Source organism: Gymnogyps californianus, chromosome 2 (genome assembly GCF_018139145.2).
Source record: "Gymnogyps californianus isolate 813 chromosome 2, ASM1813914v2, whole genome shotgun sequence".
NCBI classification, from domain to species: domain Eukaryota; kingdom Metazoa; phylum Chordata; class Aves; order Accipitriformes; family Cathartidae; genus Gymnogyps; species Gymnogyps californianus.
This window is the reverse complement of record NC_059472.1, coordinates 147,420,779-147,442,197: the sequence shown is the minus strand read 5'-3', so window position 1 is coordinate 147,442,197 and position 21,419 is coordinate 147,420,779. Positions and strand designations below refer to the sequence as shown.

The window sequence follows — 21,419 nt, the reverse complement described above, 5'->3', positions numbered from 1 at the left end:
GCAAACCTAACACCACATGCTTCAAATGGAGAGGGACAGATGGCATCAGTACAGATCTTCTCCATGTTCCCTGAACAGTACTATTCTCCATTACCAGCTAAGTAGCAAGTCAGCAGATAAAGGACCCTATGATGCACGAAGTGCCTCGGAAACGGACTGTCCAAACTTATTTGAGGAATAGGAAATTCTATTCCTGAAATTCATATGGCTGAAGTATATCTTGAGGACTATCTATTCTTCTTAACCTGTAAAAAAAATTGTATTAGCACCAAAGAGGCTTTCACAAAGGGTAGAATAGAAAAGTTCTTAAATTATTTTTGTTCAGTGCATTGGTATAGACAGCTGCACACAGGAAGAACCTTTAGGATTGCTGCTTTTTGTCTTTTGCTTCGCTCATCCCTCCCTCACATTCACCCACTAAAACGATCAGCAATTTATTGAAAGGCAGCATTAAGTCTATGGTGAAATTTAGAGATAAAAGTGGTTGAAAACTTCTGAACCATTCTGTAAGCTGCCAGCAGACTGGCACCATTACACCTTTTTTTTTAAGTCAAGATTATGAGGACTTCCTTGCCACTGAAATGAACTGATCAGTTCATTTTAAACAAAATCATACATATGCAGTATGTATGTGAGCTGTATCTTAACACTCTAGCTCTCCAAACATTAAACACTAGGTGCTGAGAGACACTCAGTAGCAGTAGGTTCATTTCAGTGAATTCCCCATACACTGAACCAGATTCTCAAACCAAGAAGCCTGGTATGTATTGATGGTGACAGTGCAATAAAGTTTGTTCCCATTCCAAAGCTGCGAGCTGGCAGCTTAAGGCCAGTGAGCAGAGATGATATATCTACCACCAAGACAAGGGAAGCTGTTAACACAGTCTATCTTGCCCCACCTCTGCAAGCCTGTGGAAGCCTGACATACATTTTCACTAGTAGCAAAACCAGTTTAGGAGGTTCTCTTCTTCCCTTCACCCCTCCCTTATTAATCTCTCCCTCCACCACTCCCTCGGCTGCAGACCCAACTATCTGTAGGGCTGCCCCTTAAACCAGATCAGTGAAATGGAGTGAAATGAACTTTATCTTCTTAACATTTTTAATTCAGGTCATATCACTGATGCAATTGAAGCATACAATCAGTTGCATCAGCAAAACTGAAGGCAGGGAGCCACAGCACTGCAGCATTAGTAATTAAAGAATTAGCAAACTTCTTGAGCAAACTTTACCACAAAATAAAAAAAATTAAAATGATCACAGGACGCTAAGCGGCAAGGAACTGAACCAGTCCTTTAAGCAGAAGAGTTAAGCATGCTCCGTTCAGTCTCATCAGAGCTCCATTTCAACTAATTTCTTTTTGTCTCATACCTCTAACAGGACTCAGGTCCATTAGGTCTTCCCTCATTACTCCTCTGCAGCCCTGGCTGCAAACAGTCAGAGAAGATACAAGATAGAAAACTGAAGTGGCATAGGGAGCTTTGACAGCAGAAGAAAACTTGAGTGCAGGGAGTTCTGCAGAGTATCCTCTCGCTGGCAGGGAGCAGTATGCCTGTACCCGGCTCTCATGGAGCTGGAGCTGGGCAACTATGAAGAGACACCTACACTCTGATGACACAGCAAACTTCTGGTGCCCTGAATTCTGGCGACAATCTGCAATAAAGTAGCACCCTCGTAACCTAATACACCACACAGTGACCTTTTCCACTTCCCCCTCTGGATTATGAACGTAACTCCTTCCCAGCCTCCACACTCTCAGATTCTGCCACCCATTTCTGCTCTCCCAAGTTTCAATATGCACCACATAGTAACACCAGTAGCTTTGCCCGGCGGGAACAGCGTGTCTCATCCCTTGAGACAAGTAACTAGTAGAGAATTTTTCCTTTTTTTTTTTTTCCTAACTAACGCTTTATTACTAGTTCTAAAATCTTATGGCAACATAGCATTTCAAGGAAAGTGATAGTTTCAGCTGAGAATTTGCAAAGTGACTGATAAAAAATCTTAGGTACTTTCAAAATGCTTAAATGCATGTTGTTACCAAGGATTCTGTAGGAGAAAGGAAAGGAGATAGTTGGGTGTATATGTATCTCAGAAGTCCAGTTACTTATAATTTCTTATTTCAATGTTTTTGTCCATGCAGTGTCTCCTTCTTCCAGGTTACTTATGGATGGAGCTTGGAGTTTAAGTGAACAGCAACAGCTGAATCTCCCTACTAAATACCACATCACATACAACTTGTACGATGGAATAAAGCTTTGATCTCTGCAACACAGTATAAGCAATAATCTGACCATCTATACAGATGGTCAGATGGTCTCTAATATTTGAGCACACGGACCATGCCAGGGCTCTCTTCTCCAGCTGTGCATTGTAAGTCTTAGCTCTGGCAAAGGATTTCTGACACAGATTTACTGTCTGAGCATTCAAAAACATTGTGGGAAACTACTAAACAAGCTGCGGGGAGGCGGGGGGAAGGGGTAGCAGGGGCGGGCGGACACAACACCCACAAGATATCACAGCATAAATAGGGCAAGCTGCTATGACTGATGAACAGTCCAGATAAACATCAGGTTAGGCAGTGCAAATGTGAATACTAGAGAGGCTGACTGTGACCCAAGAAAATAACCACATCCTTTGGTGTGCTGAAGGGCACTACTCCTATAGCAGGGAGGGGCACCAGTGCATGTGATGCTGTAGGTACAGCCAGTTGAATTAGATTTGAATAGGAGGAGTGAAAGAGACGTAAATACTGGCTGAAAGCATACTGAAGCTGTAGCAAGTGACATTGTCCCTTCCCTTCCCACACTTCCAGAGTGTAACATGGACATCTCATTTTTGCAGCTCTTCGGTGGAACAGACTAAGTTCATGGATCTAGCTTCTCTCCAAGCAGAATTCAGGTGAACTCTCAGCAGGAATTGCTGTGGACTATGAGGTCTCCTGTAGAGGACTAAAGTGAAACCAATCTCAAAGTTGTGCAGCTGGAACAGTCTGACAGTGTGACTGTCAGAACTCACTTCTGAGCTACATAAACAGCAAGTTAATTAAGTGAAAGACAACTGACCCTGTAACCTTAGCATCCAGGCGAATTGAGACTGCCTGTGTCTGATGAAAAAACCACTGCCTCTACATGTAGCAGATAGGGAAGATAAAGAGAGATAGGAACAAGACTATACAAGCAGGAGAGGAGAAAAAAAGAATAGTAGGAATAGAGCATTGTTCTTCCCTCAGGGTTCTGTAGATTTGGAGCAAGTTTCATAAAGCATCATCTGCAGACATCCATTATATGCTGTCTCTTGTTATATGAAAACAAAGGTCAAAGAATTCTTGTGCAAGTCATTTACTGAATTCTGGTGCAAGCTAGGCCAATGGAACCATTCACCTGAATAATGACTGTCAACCAAGTAAAGTCCTGCAGGACTGAATTCCCAGCATTGCAGTGAGGCAATAAGCTGTGTGTCTCAATATGACCTGTTAACCTAAATAACACAAGAAGACCTACAACAGGTTAAATAGACCACAGTTCCTAAAAGTTAGCTGAGAAATCAGGCTGCAGTTCCAGCCGACTTTACCTCAGGCTCACTTTAAGCTAACATAATTGTGCACTGCTGCCAAAAGAAGATTACTGGTCATCCCCTGCTGTGTACTTTCTACTGCCTCCCTTGCTCTGGGAAGAGCATTCATTTGACCATATGGAAATCCTAATCAGCAAGCGAACAATAAAATACTTTTTTTTCAGCCAGATCACTTCTTTGAGCCACCTTTCTATAAGGCCATACGAACAACAGTGCCAGATAAAAAAAAGTAACAGGAACATAGATAGGGAGTAGGGCAAGGATACAACCACTCTGTTCAGGAGGTGGCATCATCTATGCTGGCTACAAGTGAGTACGGAATTCCAATCAAGGGCATTAAACAAACAAAACAAAACAAACAAAAAAAAACCACAACCAAAACATCACCACACCCACACACCTCCCCAAAAAAAGAAAACAAACCAAACAAAAACAAAAAACCACACACCACACCTGAAACAGACTAATTTAATTTCAGTAGTAGACATATTTCTTGGGCCTAGACCCAGACATATTCATTAGGCCAATTTTGTTTCGATATTTCCCTCACATTCATATATTCCAAGTTTTTTAACAGGCATCAGCCATACACACAAACTGTTTAGTTTACAAGCTTATTTTCCCTCCCAAGCTGTACTATACCCAGCATGACACCTATGCTTCCAGAACAGTTTTCTTAATCCAAAGTATATTTTAATCACAGAATTACTGTTTCATATTGCTTGACAACAGCAAAAAAAAACCCAGTATTTAACTGAAAGGAACAACTTTAAGAGATTGCAATACATGACCCTTAAAGTTACAAAAAACAAAATAGCAAGTTACACAAAATCAGCATCACAGTTCTTGAAACCTGACATCGAATCGCTTTCAACCCTTTCATCAACAGGAGTTAAAACTTGACAGATAAAACATTTTATTCTGCTGCTCCTGTTAATCATTAATCAAACAGTAGACTGGTTAAAACCATTTGTTTTTGTTGCGAGTTTAAGTTCACATTTTAGTGAAAACAAATCCTGCACACACTCCATCAAATTCTTATGAGTTTCTTAAAATTAACCTACAAGGAGAGCGTCAGTTGCCAAGCAGAGTCATTTTATTGCTTTACTTTGGAATTTGCTTCCAAATACATCTATTTTACAGCATGCCATGCCACTGGGTATTTCTGTACATATCAAAATGCAGTAACTCAACACGCTCCCCCAAAGCACATGGACAGATTTACAAAGGTAAGCAAAGCAGCTGATCAGAAGGTTAGTTTCTAATCAGTGGCTTTCCAACTGGCAGCCCCTGATGCTCTTAGCAACTTTGTCTCCCATTCATCAGTAGTTGAAGAAACCTGCAGTACAGCTGACTGTGTCCAGGTATTCATCTCCCAAGTTCTGTGGTACAGCTTCACCTACCTTCACCAATATTCCATACCATTTTGTCTCACCCTTGGGTGTTAGCAGAAAACATACAGAAGTCACCTCTAATACTCTTTATCATATCTAACATGATCTTTCCCAATCCTATAGACTTTGAATATGCTAGATAGTCTTATATACTACTACTTCAGATAATACAAAGTATCTTAATACGGGTTAAAAAAACTGGTTTAGAAGGGTGAAGACATCCATATGGGTAGTTATTTCAGTTAATGTAAAACAATTTAATGCTGGCAGGCACATACCCATTGCTGTCAAAAACGTAAAAATTCTGGGAAAAAAAATTAGTATCTAGAAAACAGCTCTGGATACAAAGTTGATCACAAATCACGTCTAGAGTTTCAGTTATGCCAAAGCTGCACATACATCATCCTACCTATATGTAACTAGTTGAAGTTCTTTATTCACTCTTTTGATGAAAAATTATCTTCTAAGCTTGAAACGTTTTTGCTATTTATTTTCCTTCTCCCCCAGAGGGTGTGAAATTAGTATTCCATCTTCTCCAGAGGAAAGAGTCTTACATTTTCTTATCTTCCTTTTATACTTTTCTTTCTACGTCCCTCTTCCCCCTAGTGTTTTGGTCCATTTCTTTGATAGGAAAAAAAAAAGTGTAAAAAAGTAACACACATACATCAGAATGAAAACACTGAAAATAAGAAAAATTCTGTTTTCCCCCTAATACACCTGGAAAAATTTGGGGTCATTTTAGTGACTAGTTTGTGCTAGATTCAGGCAAATACTGTACTGAACAGCCAATGTAAACATAGCTCCCACTATAAAGAGACATCATATTCTAAAGACACTTACATAAAAGTGTAATAATTACACCACATACAACTAGATTATACTTAACAGAAAACCTAACTCAAATTCAGCTAATCAGAAGGTATCTACAGAAGAACAAATGCCTTAGAGCCTACAAAGAAACATTTTTTGCAAGATAAGACAACCAGAAGAAGAAAAACCCACAGATATTTGCAGAGTGGTGCAAACCAGTATACTGGAAATTTAGATCTTGGCATAAATTCTATCAGTAGATGAGAATTCACAGGGCAGGCAGTACAAAAACAGACCCAGCAACAGGATGCGTACCAGACTGACCATGTCTACATCTGCTGGCAATAACTTACGCCAGCCCTCAGAACCCAGTGACATCTCATTTTTCCGTTCACCCCTTCAAACTATCTTCTATGAAGCAAAACCGATACTGCCAACACACAAAGACTAACCAGAGATGATCATCCTCTCAGCCCTTGAGGCCTCCACAAAGTCCAATAAAACTCACAAGCATTCCCAGATGCTGCTGAAATTACTGAACCTCTACTCACACCAAACTTAGCCTATCTATTCATATCAAATCCTCTTACTCTGATATTTTACTAATCTTTTCTTTGGTGTTTTTTTCCTTAAAACCAATTAGGTACTTTGAAAATTCCCATTAGAGTTTATTTCTGATTTTTTACACCTGTGCTTTATAATACTTGCCAGAATCAAAATTTCATTTTTAACTTGTTCACTACAGCAAAACGGATGAATTACATAACCCCTTTTCCAAAAGCTTCTATAGGAATACATGGCCCAGCCAGTGAAGAGACTGCTCTCTACAAAACCAAATCTACATTTTCTTATTTATCAGTTCCTAAACTGCAGCTGGATAGCAATATACCTTATCAATAGTCTCAACCTGCAGTATTTTAAGACCTTACTTATAAACCCACAAAATACCCACCTTCAATATTTTCATTTAAATGTCTCTATAAATGATAGCTTGCAACCATGCAAGTATTTGAAGCAGAAGTCAGCAAGTAGCTAACTACACAATTTTTCAACCAAGGTGTCTGAAGAGAAGCAAACTGAAGTTCCAATGTTTCCAATCTATGGTTCACACCAGAATCCCGTATCTGTAAGCCACAATGAAGAACCAACAGGAATCAAAAGATCTTCTGCCACATTTAAGAATCCCCAACTGGCTGACACCACTAATAGAGCAAACGAACGCATACTGTCAGTACTTCTCTTCGAAAGTGCTATGTTCTGCAACTTGACAACTTAAGAAATTAAGTCATCTCCATCTTCAAATAATCATTTCTTGATGCTGACAAATTTGCCAGATCTCTGCCCCATCTCTATTCAGTCATCTGTCCCAGGAGAAGGAGAGAACTTTTTTTTTTAAAGCAGACAGTTGACAGGTAAAAGAAAAACAGACTGACTACCTGAAGCATTTTGGGTTTTATACCTGGATAAATTAAAGAGACTCAACCCTGTTCTCTTTATCAAGGCATCAGATAAAAATATATGCAGATTCAGTTAGCTCTGTCAAAAACATCTACTACAGATAATAAATTTACAGACTATGACAAGAAGATTAGAGGCACTCAACATGCAAATCAGCATTCTTCCAAGACCATCCAGTCAGTATGTACTACAGGTGACATTTAGTCACACTTTTGCTCAATACTTGTACAGTAACTAGAAGAGAGATAACATAGAGTACAATGTAACACAGTGACGACACACAGCATGTATCAAAATCTGGCTACTCCAACTTCAGAAGTCCAAAGCCATAAATCTCCCACTCCATATTTAAGACTAGTAAACCCTGCTAGATGTTGCAGGAATCCAAATTATAAACATACAAAAAGCTTACGATTTACACATTGATCTTTAATGGAAAGCATCAGAAGGCTATGAGAAATACCTGTCATGTTTGGCTGGATTTCCAACTAAACACCCAAGCTTTTGTTATCAGGCTGGAAGTATGCTACTGACCCAATTCAATCTAGCAGAAGAAAACACAGTATGCAGTGGTTCACTTCAGTGTCCTCCTGCAACATACCACAGCTGTACCCTGGAAATTCCTAGGTATAAAATGCTAGCACGCATTTTAAGTAAGGCTCCTTGCAGTTATGGAGCTCCTTGCTTACTTTAGAGGCTTCTTCTGCCAGTGATTTAACACTCTAGCAATGAAACAGTCACAAAACATTTCTGCGTAAGAATTAAGCAATTCCTGTAATGGAAAATTTTTTGCTCTAGTCTCACTTTGGTTAGTAATTTTGCCACAGAACCTTTAGAGCATTTACTAAAGTACCTGTTCTATTGATATCTATGTTAAAAAATTCTTGATCAAGTAGTACTTGAGTGATGGAACACTGTGTCTTAAAGCCTGAATACTCTATGTATCCATATTTAGCATAATGTAATTATAAATTACTGCACAAATAAGGTGTACATTTAGGTAAACTACAACTAATCAAAACTGAAAAAAAACTAGCAGACCTCTTCTGCTGTAATGAAGTGCTTTAAGTAAGTTTATGAACTCAGCTGTGTATTTAGAAACCAAGTAGCAAGTATGCATACAAGCAGGGAAAAATGCAGCACACAAAAAAAGCAAGCATGAAGGCAGCACAATCAAAAATAGCATTAATACTCCTGCTTTGATATGCACAGCGCACAATACAGTGCATAAGGTTCAGTTCACCAGTTGGAGTGGAAGATGCACAGAAACTATGCTGCACTTCTGCAGCACCTTCTGCTGCTTCTACTCCTAACCTTGATGACCAGGCACTGTGCAATTCTAAGCAATTCTGTCATCTTCTGAGTCGCAGTGCAACAAGGCTATGGGTCTGTATTCACTACGTATACAAAAAAAAAATCTGAACAGGAAAAAATATTTTCTCCTACTCATGAAATGCAAAGCAAACAACACTCACCCAATGTGTTGGGTTTGTGTAGCGGGGGAGGGGCTACAGGGGTGGCTCCTGTGAGAAGCTGCTAGAAGCTTCCCCAGCTCCAAACTCGGACCTGCCTCTGGCCAAGGCCAAGCCCATCAGCAACAGTGGTAGCGCCTCTGGGATAGCATATTTAAGAAGAGGAAAAGACTGCTAAAAGAAAGGGTGGAAGAAGAAGAGGAGGAGGAGAGGCAGCTACAGTGAAGTGAGGAGTGGGATGTGAGAGACACAACCATGCAGACACTGAGGTCAGTGAAGAAGGAAAGGGAGGAGGTGTGCCGGAGCAGAGATTCCCCTGCAGCTCGTGGTGAGATGGCAGGCTGTCCCCCTGCAGCCCACGGAGGTTAACGGTGGAGCAGAGATTCCCCTGCAGCCCGTGAAGGACCCCATGCTGGAGCAGATGGCTGGGCCTGGAAAAGGCCATGACTCCATGGGAAAGCCCACGCTGGAGCAGTTCATGGAGGACTGCAGCCCATGGAAGGGACTCGCGTTGGAGAAGCTCGTGGAGGACTGACCCCCGTGGGAGGGACCCCATGCTGGAGCAGGGGAGGAGCGTGAGGAGTCCTCCCCCTGAGGAGGAAGGAGCGGCAGAAACAGAGTGTGATGAACTGACTGTAACCCCCATTCCCCATCCCCCTGCGCCGCTGAGGGGGGAGGAGGTAGAGGAACTGGGAGCAAAGCTGAGCCTGGGAAGAAGGGAGGGGTGGGGGGAAGGTGTGTTTTTAAGATATGGTTCTATTTCTCATCATCCTATTCTGATTTGGTTGTTAACAAATTAAATTGGTTTATTTTGCCCCAAAATCGAGTCTGTTTTGCCTGCGACCATAAGTGGTGAGCGATCCCTCCCTGTCCTTGTCTCAACCCACGAGCTTTTTGTTGTATTTTCTCCTCCCCATCCCGCCGGGGGGCGGCGAGTGAGCTAGCAGCTGCGTGGTGCTTTGTTGACGGCTGGGCTTAAACCATCTATGTAATGGACAAGAAACACACATCACTCCATCAATAGCATGTCAGAATAAAAGAAGTTTCACCTTCACCACAATTAGAACAGAAATTCCCCACAATCATTCTGCTCTTCTCTCCCTAGCTCTGTTCAGTCTATGTTTTGCCTGTTACCTGTCCCAATTACTATCCTTATCTTGAATTCCTCATGTCTCATGTTGGGTGCCTAAAAGGACTGTGGTGGGTTGACCCTGGCTAGATGCCAGGTGCCCACCAAAGCTGCTCTATCACTCCCCTCCTCAGCTGGACAGGGGAGAGAAAATATAATGAAAGGCTCATGGGTCAAGACAAGGAGATCACTCACCAATTACCATCATGGGCAAAACAGACTCTTGGGGAAAATTAATCTGATTTGTTACCAATCAAATCAGAGTAGAATAATGAGAAAATAAAACCAAATCTTAAAAACACCTTCCCCCCACCCCTCCCTTCTTCCCAGGCTCAGCTTTGCTCCCGATTTTCTCTACCTCCTCCCGGCCCATAGCAGCGCAGAGGGATGGGGAATGGGGGTTGCAGTCAGTTCATCACACATTGTCTCTGCCACTCCTTCCTCCGCAGGGGGAGGACTCCTCACACTCTTCCCCTGCTCCAGCGTGGGGTCCCTCCCACAGGAGACAGTCCTCCACAAACTTCTCCAACGTGAGTCCTTCCCACAGGCTGCAGTTCTTCACAAACTGCTCCGGCATGGGTCCCTTCCACGGGGTGCAGTCCTTCAGGAACAGACTGCTCCAGCGTGGGTCCCCCACAGGGTCACAAGCCCTGCCAGCAAACCTGCTCCAGCCTGGGCTCCTCTCTCTCCACAGGTCCACAGGTCCTGCCAGGAGCCTGCTCCACCACAGGCTTCCCACAGGGTCACGGCCTCCTTCGGGCATCCACCTGCTCCAGCATGGGGTCCTCCACGGGCTGCAGGTGGATATCTGCTCCACCGTTAACCTCCATGGGCTGCATGGGGACAGCCTGCCTCACCAGGGTCTTCCCCACGGGCTGCAGGGGAATCTCTGCTCTGGCACCTGGAGCACCTCCTCCCCTTCCTTCTCCACTGACCTTGGTGTCTGCAAAGTTTGTTCCTCTCACATATTCTCACTCCTCTCTCCGGCTGAAGTTGCCATTGCGCAGCAACTTTTCCCCCTTCTTAAATATGTTATCCCAGAGGTGCTACCACCATCGCTGACTGGCTCGGCCTTGGCCAGCGGCAGGTCCATCTTGGAGCTGGTTGGCATTGGCTCTACCAGACAGAGGGGAAGCTTCTAGCAGCTTCTCAGAGAAGCCACCCCTGTAGTGCCCCCGCTACCAAAATCTTGCCATGCAAACCTAATACAACATGCTGTGCTTAAGTATCTTTAGGCACACTTTTTATCCCAGTTATCCAGCTACAAACAAACATTCACTACCTTCCAGACTACATAGCCATTCACAAAAGACAAGATTGTGTTGTTGGGGTTTGGGGGTTTTTTTTGGCGGGGGGGGGGGGGGGGAAGCAGGAGGATATTGTTAATAAGTAGCAGTTTCTCGTATTTATTAAAAAGTCTACTAGCAATTTTTATTTTACACTTTTCCTTCTCTTATTTAGAAGTTTACTATTCACTGCCGTGCAAAAGCCACACAAATAACAAAAGCACATAGGTCAATTTTTCTGTTGTATGCTCAAAACTAAAGCAATTTTTCTACTACTTGTTATAGTATTCTTAAAAGTAGTTGTAGTAATATTCGTATATAAAATGTCCTTTAAGGAAAATTCTGGATACACATTAAAAAAAAAACATTCATTTCAGAGTTTCTTTAAGAATTATTTCAAGAGATATCTTCAAAGAGAACGCACATATTAGTCCTGAATGATTTGGTGGCCAGTATTTCAAACTGAATAAAAAAAGAAAAGAACAAGTTTTCTTCTTCTAAAATTAAGTTTAGTGCTCCTCTATTCTGACCGTATTTATCAATGTGCATCCTAGTTTACAGATACAGGTGTAATAACCACACTAAAACTGATTCTAAGCACAGGTACACAGATCCCATTCCCCTGGAGGCAGCCTGTTGAGCCAGAGCTGTCAGAGCTCTGATCACCAACCTATCTGCATATCGAAAGCCTACATTCCTACTTTCTCCTTCTTTGCCTCCTTCTGTTCAGGCAAAAGGCAAGTAATACTACACCTATGGTTATTTTATACTACATAAATGCTGGGGGTGGAGTGTTAAACTATGGATACATCATACAACTCTTATAAGCAACTCTGCAATAACAAACTTGTAGATGCATGTGATGAAAGATTTTTTTTAAAAGGGAACTTGGAGAGGAGAACTACAACCATTGTTAAAGATTTTAAAAAAGAAAATAAAAATCTCAAGTGTTCAGACTGTGGATCATCTGTGCAGCAGATGCAGGAACAGCTCAGGTCTGGCAGGATTACTAGCAGGAACCTATCACTATGAGAGCACAACGTACCTGAACTGGCTTTGGAAGTAAACAGCATAGCTGCGTTTCTACAGCTCTGAATCCTTAAGTATTAAGTACCATATGATCTAAACTGACTCTGCAATGACAGTCTTCTGTCTCCGCACTGAGTTCCAAGAAACACATGTGCAAGTGCAGAGACTCCAGTTACACTAGATTCAGCTGAGATCCAGATGAATACTATCTCAAATATTACGTGGCTAGCTCCACAGGGAGTCATAGCCCCCTCAACACATTCCCCAGGACTAAAATCCAGGTGGCTTATTAGACAAGCTGTAGTGTCACGCAAATGTGCCAACTCAGTTCTGGGACAGTACTACATTCAACTCCATAAGCCACCCCATCAAAAAAAACTAACACAGAAATGCCAAGTGGAAAAAATGCCACCTTTATGACGTTAGAGTAATTTGTACCAAGTCCAAACTGATTCTTCCAGATGCAATGACAGGCTTATAATATACATATTCCAGTGACACAGATCAATAGCATATTAATTCACTTGCAATGCTGTAAGCAATCTGACTTCACATGTACAAACTGATCTGTGCTCGAGGTAGTAAAACTTCTGGAATTCATAACACTGAAGTTCAGTACTGAGATCTCCTGGTCTCTCTGAATCAAGCTGGATTCACAAGGACCAGCATCTACATGTAGCTAATAAGCCTCACCAAGCTAACTGTGCAAATGTTGAATGCCTCTGTGCTGCCTGGTATCTCTATCACAAGGATTATTCCAACTCCTTCACGATAAGCATGCATAGTAGTAGCTTGTAGTAAACCATAAACACATTGTCTATTTATACCCCACTATATACTATAATTAAATCATTCTTAAAATAAGATCATCAAGAAAGATGTTTGGCACATAACAGGATGATGGGGAAAAAAGTCTTTTTGAACAACAGTTGTGCTACAATTCCTAAACTTAGCTTCCCTAGTGTCTCTTTGGATACCAGTACTATCAGCCCCGGACAACGTTTATGCACCATCCAATTTCCCAAGCCAGGACTCAAAGTCCCTTACGTCCGACTCCGTATGTATACATCCTCACATGGACCCTAATATTACTTTTTCCTACATCAACATGTATCTGCCCTGCTTTTTGATTCAGAAGTTCAGGTACATCTGAAGACATCAAAAGGGCCCACTATGCAGGGTAATAACAGCTGGTGCTCACACAGGCAAAGCTGGGAGCAGTTGCCACCCATCTTGAAGAGATTCAGGTTCCAAGCTCACCATAGGTCAGCTAAGATAAATGAGCTGATTTAGGGAAAACTAAGATTTTTCAACTAATAGTTAGAAACTTACACAGTGATTGTAAAAAGTGCATACTGGGATTACAACCTTCTATTTATTATGTACTACATATGCATGATTATAAGGTAAGCCAAATAATTATCAGACACCTCAATATGTCCATTATCCAAACAGTTCAGGTTTACAAAAATTGCAGTCTCTCTCACACACACAAAAACATGACCCTGCTAGAGCCAAGACTCAGTACTTGTCAGGCATGGAACTGTGCCTTCCAACTTGTAGCTGACCATTCAAAACCCAAGACACTGGCTACCACCTCACTATCAAAAACACAGAAGTCAACCAGCCAGGAGGCTTGTGGGGCTGAAAAAAAATCAGCCACCCCTTTCACTCTGACAAGCAGTACGTTCCAGCTTAGCAGCAGCACTCAAAAGAAAGGGGACACAGCAGACAGTGTATAACAGCTGAAAGTATATGGGAAGCCAACTGCTCTAACCTGCTGTTAAGCAAAATTCTCTGGTGACCCACCTACTTGAGTTACATGCTCCTGAGTTAGTCTATTTCTTTCAGTTGTTAAAGCAAGACTAACTAGTCGTGCAAGCAATTAACCCTAGTCTCTTATCAGAATGGATTTGCTCAGTAACTGCAGCTTAAAAAAAAAAAAAACAAAACAAAAAAACAACCCACACCCAAAAAACACACAAGGCAGCCAGCATCAGTCCGGAAAAATATGCCTTGAGTACAAGATTCAGGTCTTTTTAAAGATTAAAAATAAGTAAGTAGAAGCATGTTCCATGTCAAATGGTTACTTTAACTCTGAATTTGTTTCTAGACAAAAAGGCCAACAGCAAAACTAAGCTTCAGTCTCCTATAGTGATGATAAGGAGGTTTGCTTTTACAAATAAGTGCGTTAAAACCTCTGCGTCTGATAAACTAACTACAATAAAAGTTCCAGTTTTCAGACTGAAGTCAGAGCTTCAGTTTAGTTTCTGAATCTTAAGGGCTTCTCCAAGACACCTCAGAGATAGCCACCGTGTTTCTAACTCACTAATATATAAGTAGTTGTTCAAACTTCAACCGTTATCAATCTGTTCTACCTCACACACAATTAGTTTCACTTGAGAACCACTTAAACCTATGCTATATTACAAATGGGAAAGATTTTTTTTTTTTCCAAAACAAAATCACTAATCAACTTGTTGAACTGTACTATCAACAGACCCTCTTAGGTGGAAACAAGAACAGAATACACCGGGCAGAGAATTCAGTTAAATTCATCACTATTCCTTCTTAACTTCAAACAGCAAAGAAAAGCAGTATAATGCCTATCAAAGCTATTCTCTTTGGTAAACTCAAGAAATTATCGGAACGCAGTAAGACATTGTTTATTTTAGAACTCAGTACAGTTCTCCTTCACTCCTTGTCTCAGAAGAAGCCAGGAATAACTACATCCTAAATCCTGATGAGAATTCCCTATCATGCACCAGGAAAATCCTCCTTCTAGGAACCATCTCTCTTTTTCCCCCCCCTCTATATTTTAACTTTGCTGTCAACCTATATATATATCAAACTCAGCAACGTTAAAAAATGCCACTCTTAAAACTTTACATTGCTGATGGTCTTCCCAGGAAAAGAAAGAAACAGCCTTTCTTTAGAAAGGGCAGCAGTTTTGATTTTCTGTTGACAAATATTTGGGGAGCACACAGAAATCAATCCGTTCTTGCTCTCACCAACAGGTCTGCTTTGGAAGGAGTAACGAAGTCTAGGTTACTAGGACATTATGAAAGCATTAGTGGCAAGTTGGGAAAAACTAGAGGAACAAGATTCTTCAGTCCTGTACCAAAAATTCACACAACATTAAGTCATCCTACCATTTCTATAGTACTTCATATTAGAAAAGGAAATAGGTACAGCAAACATCTCATGTAAACACTCTGCCAGTCACTGACAATAACTGAAAATTTGGTCTCAGGCTCTTCATTTGTCTTTAGATATGAAAGTTAGAAACAGTTTACACACTACCCTAAGATGCTGCACCACCTTCTCTTCCAATTTTTATATGAAAAATGTTTTCAGAGGCAAAGGAACAGTTTAGTCTTTCTAAATACTCTCACTTCATCTTTTGCTGGAAGACAAACTAAAAAGTGCCAAGTAGAAACATGATTCTTTTTCTAAAAATGCCTGATATCATGCAGCTTGACCTAATAACATACAAGTCTGACCAAAGGGAAAAAACTCATGTAATCGGGGGGGGGAAGTTGGGGTTTGTTGTTGTTCAGAAGGATTATCTGAATCCCCAATATTTACCATAAAAAATTAAAAAGACAGAGAAAGAAAAATGTTTCTTCAATTAGAAGTGTCACATTCCAAGTAAGCATTAGATTCTGAAATTAAGAACACTACTTATTGGTTAAGTGTTCCTAGACTGAAGCTTTCAGCTGGCAATCTAAAGTTGCTGTAAAAGAAAACTGGTCACAGATTTTACTTCCTCCCCACACCTAACTATATAAGTGTTAAGCTGACAAAATTACACAAAATCCACACCACAGATAAGAAGAAAATAATGGGGGGGGGGGGGGGGGGGGGGGGGGGGGGGGGGGGGGGGGGAACGGGGGAATGGGACTTAAAAAAAAAAAAAAAACAGAAAACCAAACACACTAAAAAAATCAAACACACACCCCCCCCACAGAAATTGTCAGAATACTTAAGAGACAGTTACATATTTCCACTTTAAAAAAAAAAAAAAAAAAAGAAAAAAGGTCTTTCTGAATAGCATCTAGATGGAATTATGACAGAAAGCTAAGCTATTTTCTACTATTATTGGGATACTTGGGTAAATACTATCCACGCAAGCATTATAAATAGCATTACTTAATAAACAAAGCACATACCACTCTGGCTGCTCTTTCCTGAGATTCACACTTCCTGCAAAACCAAGGTCCAGTGGGTACTTGAACAATTCCATAGCAAGCTGTTTTGAACAAGACAAAATATTTCAGCAAACATAAGCAGCACTACAGTACTACTAAAATGAATGTTATAAAAAAAGCTTAGTATTAGTTGATCTCACATCATTTTAGTACGTCAAATTGACATCTACACATTGCACGTGAAATCCTATCACAATGGTACTAGAAATGGAAGTACAACAAGCTTCCACTTAAAAATTTATGCAAAATTTGTTAAATAAAAAAAAAAATCTGACTAGCTTGAAAAGTAATATAACCACTCAAAAGCGGCAATGTTTCATATGTGGTGTTTTGCTATTTATTTACCAGCAAAACAGGTAAAACACTTCACAATAACAAACATCCATCATTTATAGTAAAGTCTTTTTTAAGAGAAAACTAAAAGCAAGTAACCAATCTGAGTTTGTCATAAGACATTCATACACTTGGTTACTATCAAGTTCTCTTTATAAGTAAAATAACTGGTCTTCAGCAGGAAATCCATAATAAACTGAACAGAGTTAGAAAATTTGCTTCCCCCCCCCGAAAATTCATATGGAGCTGTAAATACAAACTAAACTGAGCATCAGGGCTAGGATTAGTTGCAACTGTAGCCAGGCTACGACATGAATCCTTAGGAAAGAGATTTTGAGACATGCAGATTTCTCTGCAAGACTGTCATCTATATTTTTATAGTATATTAAAAAAAACACAGGAGTTTGATAAGAAATTCCACAGAAAAAGAGTTTAATAATTTGGCAATACTGTTCATGTTTGAAATGCACAGATCAGGAAACTTTAAGAACTGCTGAGGGAATGAAAATACAAGAACACAAGTGCTGTGAGTATATTATAATATCTGTATGGGTTTAACAACTAATAGCAAAAAATCAAAAAGCCAAACATTTTCCTCAAAAAGATAATCCTGAATCTGACATCATATTTTTAATACCTCAATTCCCAACAATCATATGTTACTTAAATAAGAAAGTCTGGTTTAAGTGTAACTAGGAAAAAAAAAAAAAAAAGATAAATTAATAGTTAAGAGGAAAGTTGAGACTAAATTAGTATCTTCTAGTATATATACAAACATATTATTGGTTTTGTGCTAGCCTGAAGAAAAAAAAAAACAAACAAAAACCAGTAATGCAATAGTAGTATAAAACACATCTGGCTAATACACCTTTCCTTCTACACAGGAAAGTCAATTAAATCATTTCCTATTATATACATACATGTAGTCATATTAAGATCAGTTGTCAGATTTTCAAATACATTATCCAAGTACTGACAGACCAAACTATCTTGATAAGCCCTTTCTACTGTACAATAAAGTTCTTTAACATGAGAAAAAATATCTTGTTTTCGTTGCATCTATATTAACCGCAGATGAGGGGGACCTTGAATTCCTCTTTAGAAATTAAGAGGGAGACTTTAAACATCCAATCACTCATTTAGATTAGCAAGAAACAGTCAGAGTAAGAAAATAATTACAGAATGCAACTCAGAGACAGGGCTGGCAATTACATCCAAAGGCAACATGAGCTGGGTAAAGACCAAAGTTGAAGTGAAGTACTTTTATATCGGCAAACGTAACAGAGTACACCTAGAGCCTAAGAGAGTCCAACACACATTTGTGCTCTGATACACTGTGATATTGTTTACTGAGTTCCAGGAGTTCCTTTGGTTTATACTTCCACTACTATGCAAAGCTTCTTTAAACACATGAAGAGATTTTGTCCTCCACAACTTGCCAATGACTTAATACTTGAAAAGAAGTTTCCTCTGAACTAAAAATAATTATAATAACAAAAAATGCAGTTAATAAAGTCTCACGGATAATACTTCTGTCTGAACTTCAAATAAGGACTACCAGCTTTAACCATGAGGACTACTACTTTTACTACAGAAAGACTACAAAAAGAGTGGACATGCTTCCTCTACCACCTTCATTCACATGACGCATCAAATTCAAAATGTAGAACATCAATGATACAGTAAATCAAAACATACAGTTCTTCTTTTCTTAAGACCTCCACAACAGCATCTGGATTTAGAAGAAGCAGTACTTTGCACACATCCTGCCAGATTCAAATTCAGATTTGGACTTGACCTTAAAAAAAAAAAAGTTCAATATTCTTGTACCCAATTTACTGAAGTGCATCTCTATATTAGGAATACTTCTTAAAACAGACTTTTGTCATTCTCACTATTTCAGCTCCAACTGCTGCTATCGTCAAATTCTTTCACTGAAAATATTAGCAAGGCTCTAGATGCAAAGGAAGATGCCCAAGATAATACAAAAGTAATAGCTGGTTCAGGTATGGCTTCTAGAAATATTCATGTTTTAGTGTTCTTTTTCATGATCCTAAGATTCTACAAAAGCAGAGTTAACATTACTCAGCTCTTAAGACAACAGAAAACTGATTCAAAACCAGACTAATTTCACAGATCCTGTCAGGTCCCCTCTGCGTTCAATCCAGCCTTAACAAGAATAACTGAATTCTTTTGCAAATCTCCTTAAATTATTAGTATTTCTCATTATTTCTTGTCAGTTTACAAAGGAGCACATACCTGAAACAAACAGTTACTATATCATCTTCAACACAATTTAAGACCAAGCATGAGACACACATCAGTAGTATTTTCACACGTGCTAGGTATTCAGACTAATGAACTGGACTTAGGATTTTGTCTACTCCAATTTGTTCACCATCTAGAAGGAGTCGAAGAGCCAGCCATGGAGTTCATATGACTGCTTGGGAGTCGATACAGAGAAACTACCATCTTATTCCTTATTTCTGCTACCATAAAGCAAAAATCATCATAACTTCCTTTCCTACGATGTAAGCAGCAGAATCTAGTCTCTTCCTCTGCTCTCACAAGAAGGGTCAACCCACCGACAGAAACAAAACAATCACACATAGAGGGAACATGCCAGCTCCTGAGCTGTGCTGGAAACCAACCAACCAGCCTCCACTAATCCAAACAAATCCAGCATCATCCATTCCCACTAGCACCCTCCCCCTGCAGAACCACAACAGGAAGTCTCTTCATATACCAGGAAACATCAGCCAAATGACATTCAAGGAAAGGCAGGCAGAGGAAGAAATCACATGACAGCTAAGTCTTTCCTACACACTGCTCTCTTCCAATCCTAAACCCTTCCTCATCTACTGGCTGCCCCTCAAATAAATTTTTCTAACTTGGGAAAGGCAGGGACAACAGGGATTGAGTATAGGAAGAAAGAAATACAGCAACAATTGCCAGAACAGAGATTAGTGAGAAGTTCTGCAAAGAAGGAAAGGAGTTTTAGGTAGTCTTTGGACTGCTGCAGCTGAGGTTGTTAACAGGGTGCAAAGGCAGACTGGGAAGCATAGACACAGAAAAGGTACAGGAGGAAGAGGAAGGGAAAAAAAACTGGAAGGGGGGGTTCTTCCCTTCTCGTAGCCATAATATAGGAAGTCATAATATAGGAAGTCTCACATGAGGGAAAAGACAGACAGACTGGAAGGACAGAGGATGACAGGACAGGTTAGACCAGAAAGCACGTGGCCCTAGAAACAGGGAAATAGGCTTTATGGGTCACAAGAAGGAGCTGGGAGGAGGGAGGGAGAGAAGAAGGGGAGAAAAACGGCCGGGGGGGAGGGGGCGAGGGGAGAGGGGGGAAGCAGGCCCAAGGGAAGAGGACAGGGAGCATCAAGAAGGACGTAGCGAGGCTTGAGGCCAGAGCGGGTGAGCTGGCACTCGCCTGCCTACTCACCTTGATGCACTGCGACATTGCAGCCGTGCCCGTCGCAGTAGACAAGCGGGTTCTCGGCCCAGCCCCTCTCGTCGGAGCACACGCAGCAGCCGCCGATCATCTCCTTCATGCTATTGGAGAACTCGCCCTCCAGTGACACAGGCAGCAGCAACGGCTCGCTAGAGACCATCTAAGGGTTAAAAACACCGTCGTCAACAACACACACGCACACACACGCTTTACCCCCTGCCTGCCCCCTCCCCCGGCGGTGTCTCCCCTCAGTCACTCAGCCGCCGCCGCCGCCACCGCCGCCACGGCAATGATTTAGGGCCCATGACCGCCGGCGGAGAGCCTCTTCTCGCCCCCGCCTGACCAACCGGCCAGGCTGTATCAGTCACGCAAGCAGGCAGGGGCAGCCCGGCGGCGGTACGCTGAGGAGGACACCACACAGCAGGCAGACAGGCAAGAGAGCGGGGCCGGCGCGCAGGCGCACTGCGCGCCCCCGCGGGGAAGGCCTCGGCCTGGGCCTCCTCGCGATGGTTCACGAGCCGCCCATGGAACGTGAGCCGCGGCTGAGCGCCCCCCCCCCCCCAACGGCTCCAACCGCCGCGCCGAGAGAGCGTGCGCGAGCGAGCGGCGCCCCGCCAGGACCGCCCGCCCGCCCCTCGCCTCGCCTCCGCGCGGGCCGGAAGAGCCGGCGCTCCCGGGCACCTGATGGCCCGGCCCGGCCCGGCCCGGCCCGCCCAGCGCGCCCGCCGCCCCGGCCTGCGAGCCGCGCCGTCCCCGCTCGGGCACCCACCTCGGCGTGCTGCCACTCTGCGTCCCCCGGGCGAGCCATCTCGCCCCCCCCCGGCCGGCCTAACCCTAACGCGCTCCGTGCCGCGACCTCCCGCCGGTGCCGCCGGCCGGGCCGCTCGGCGCGCCGCGGGACAGCCCGTGCGAAACCGCCTCCCTTCCCAGCCCGGGCGAGCGTTAGACGGGCTTATTGCTGCCCCCCTCCCCTCGGTGTGTGGGGGGGGGCGGGGGAGGTGGCAGACATGCGCCCCGCTCCCACCCGCGATGTCACTCTGCTCATGCCCCCTTCAGGAAGGCTGGAGGACTCGCCCCGTTCCCGCCCTCCTCCCACCCCGCAGAAATCATTTTTACTATCTTGTTTATTTTCCCCCTGATGTGGCTGCAGGACTAATGCATTCCCGCTCCCAACTTTTATTATCCTGTTTATATCCCCTCGGTGTGCCTGCAGGACTAATGCATTCTCGCTATTACGCCACTTCCCTGCCCTCACCGCAACTTCTACTAT

The 21,419-nt window shown here is 42.3% G+C and overlaps 1 protein-coding gene across 2 annotated transcripts in view; it reads right to left on the bottom strand.

The window, feature by feature from the left end:
* MLLT10 (MLLT10 histone lysine methyltransferase DOT1L cofactor) overlaps positions 1-20,955 on the bottom strand; it is a 134,700-nt gene extending 113,745 nt beyond the window's left edge. Inside the window, exons 1-3 of one of the 2 annotated variants that reach the window (XM_050892023.1) lie at positions 20,919-20,955; positions 20,141-20,309; positions 16,321-16,400 (exon numbers count right to left, since the gene is read on the bottom strand). In XM_050892023.1, the coding sequence (XP_050747980.1) occupies positions 16,321-16,400; positions 20,141-20,309 (249 nt within the window). In that variant the 5' untranslated portion in view covers positions 20,919-20,955. The remainder of the gene's footprint in view (positions 1-16,320; positions 16,401-20,140; positions 20,310-20,918) is intronic. The other variant, XM_050892024.1, reaches the window with a different exon arrangement.
* Between the last annotated feature and the right edge of the window lie 464 nt (positions 20,956-21,419).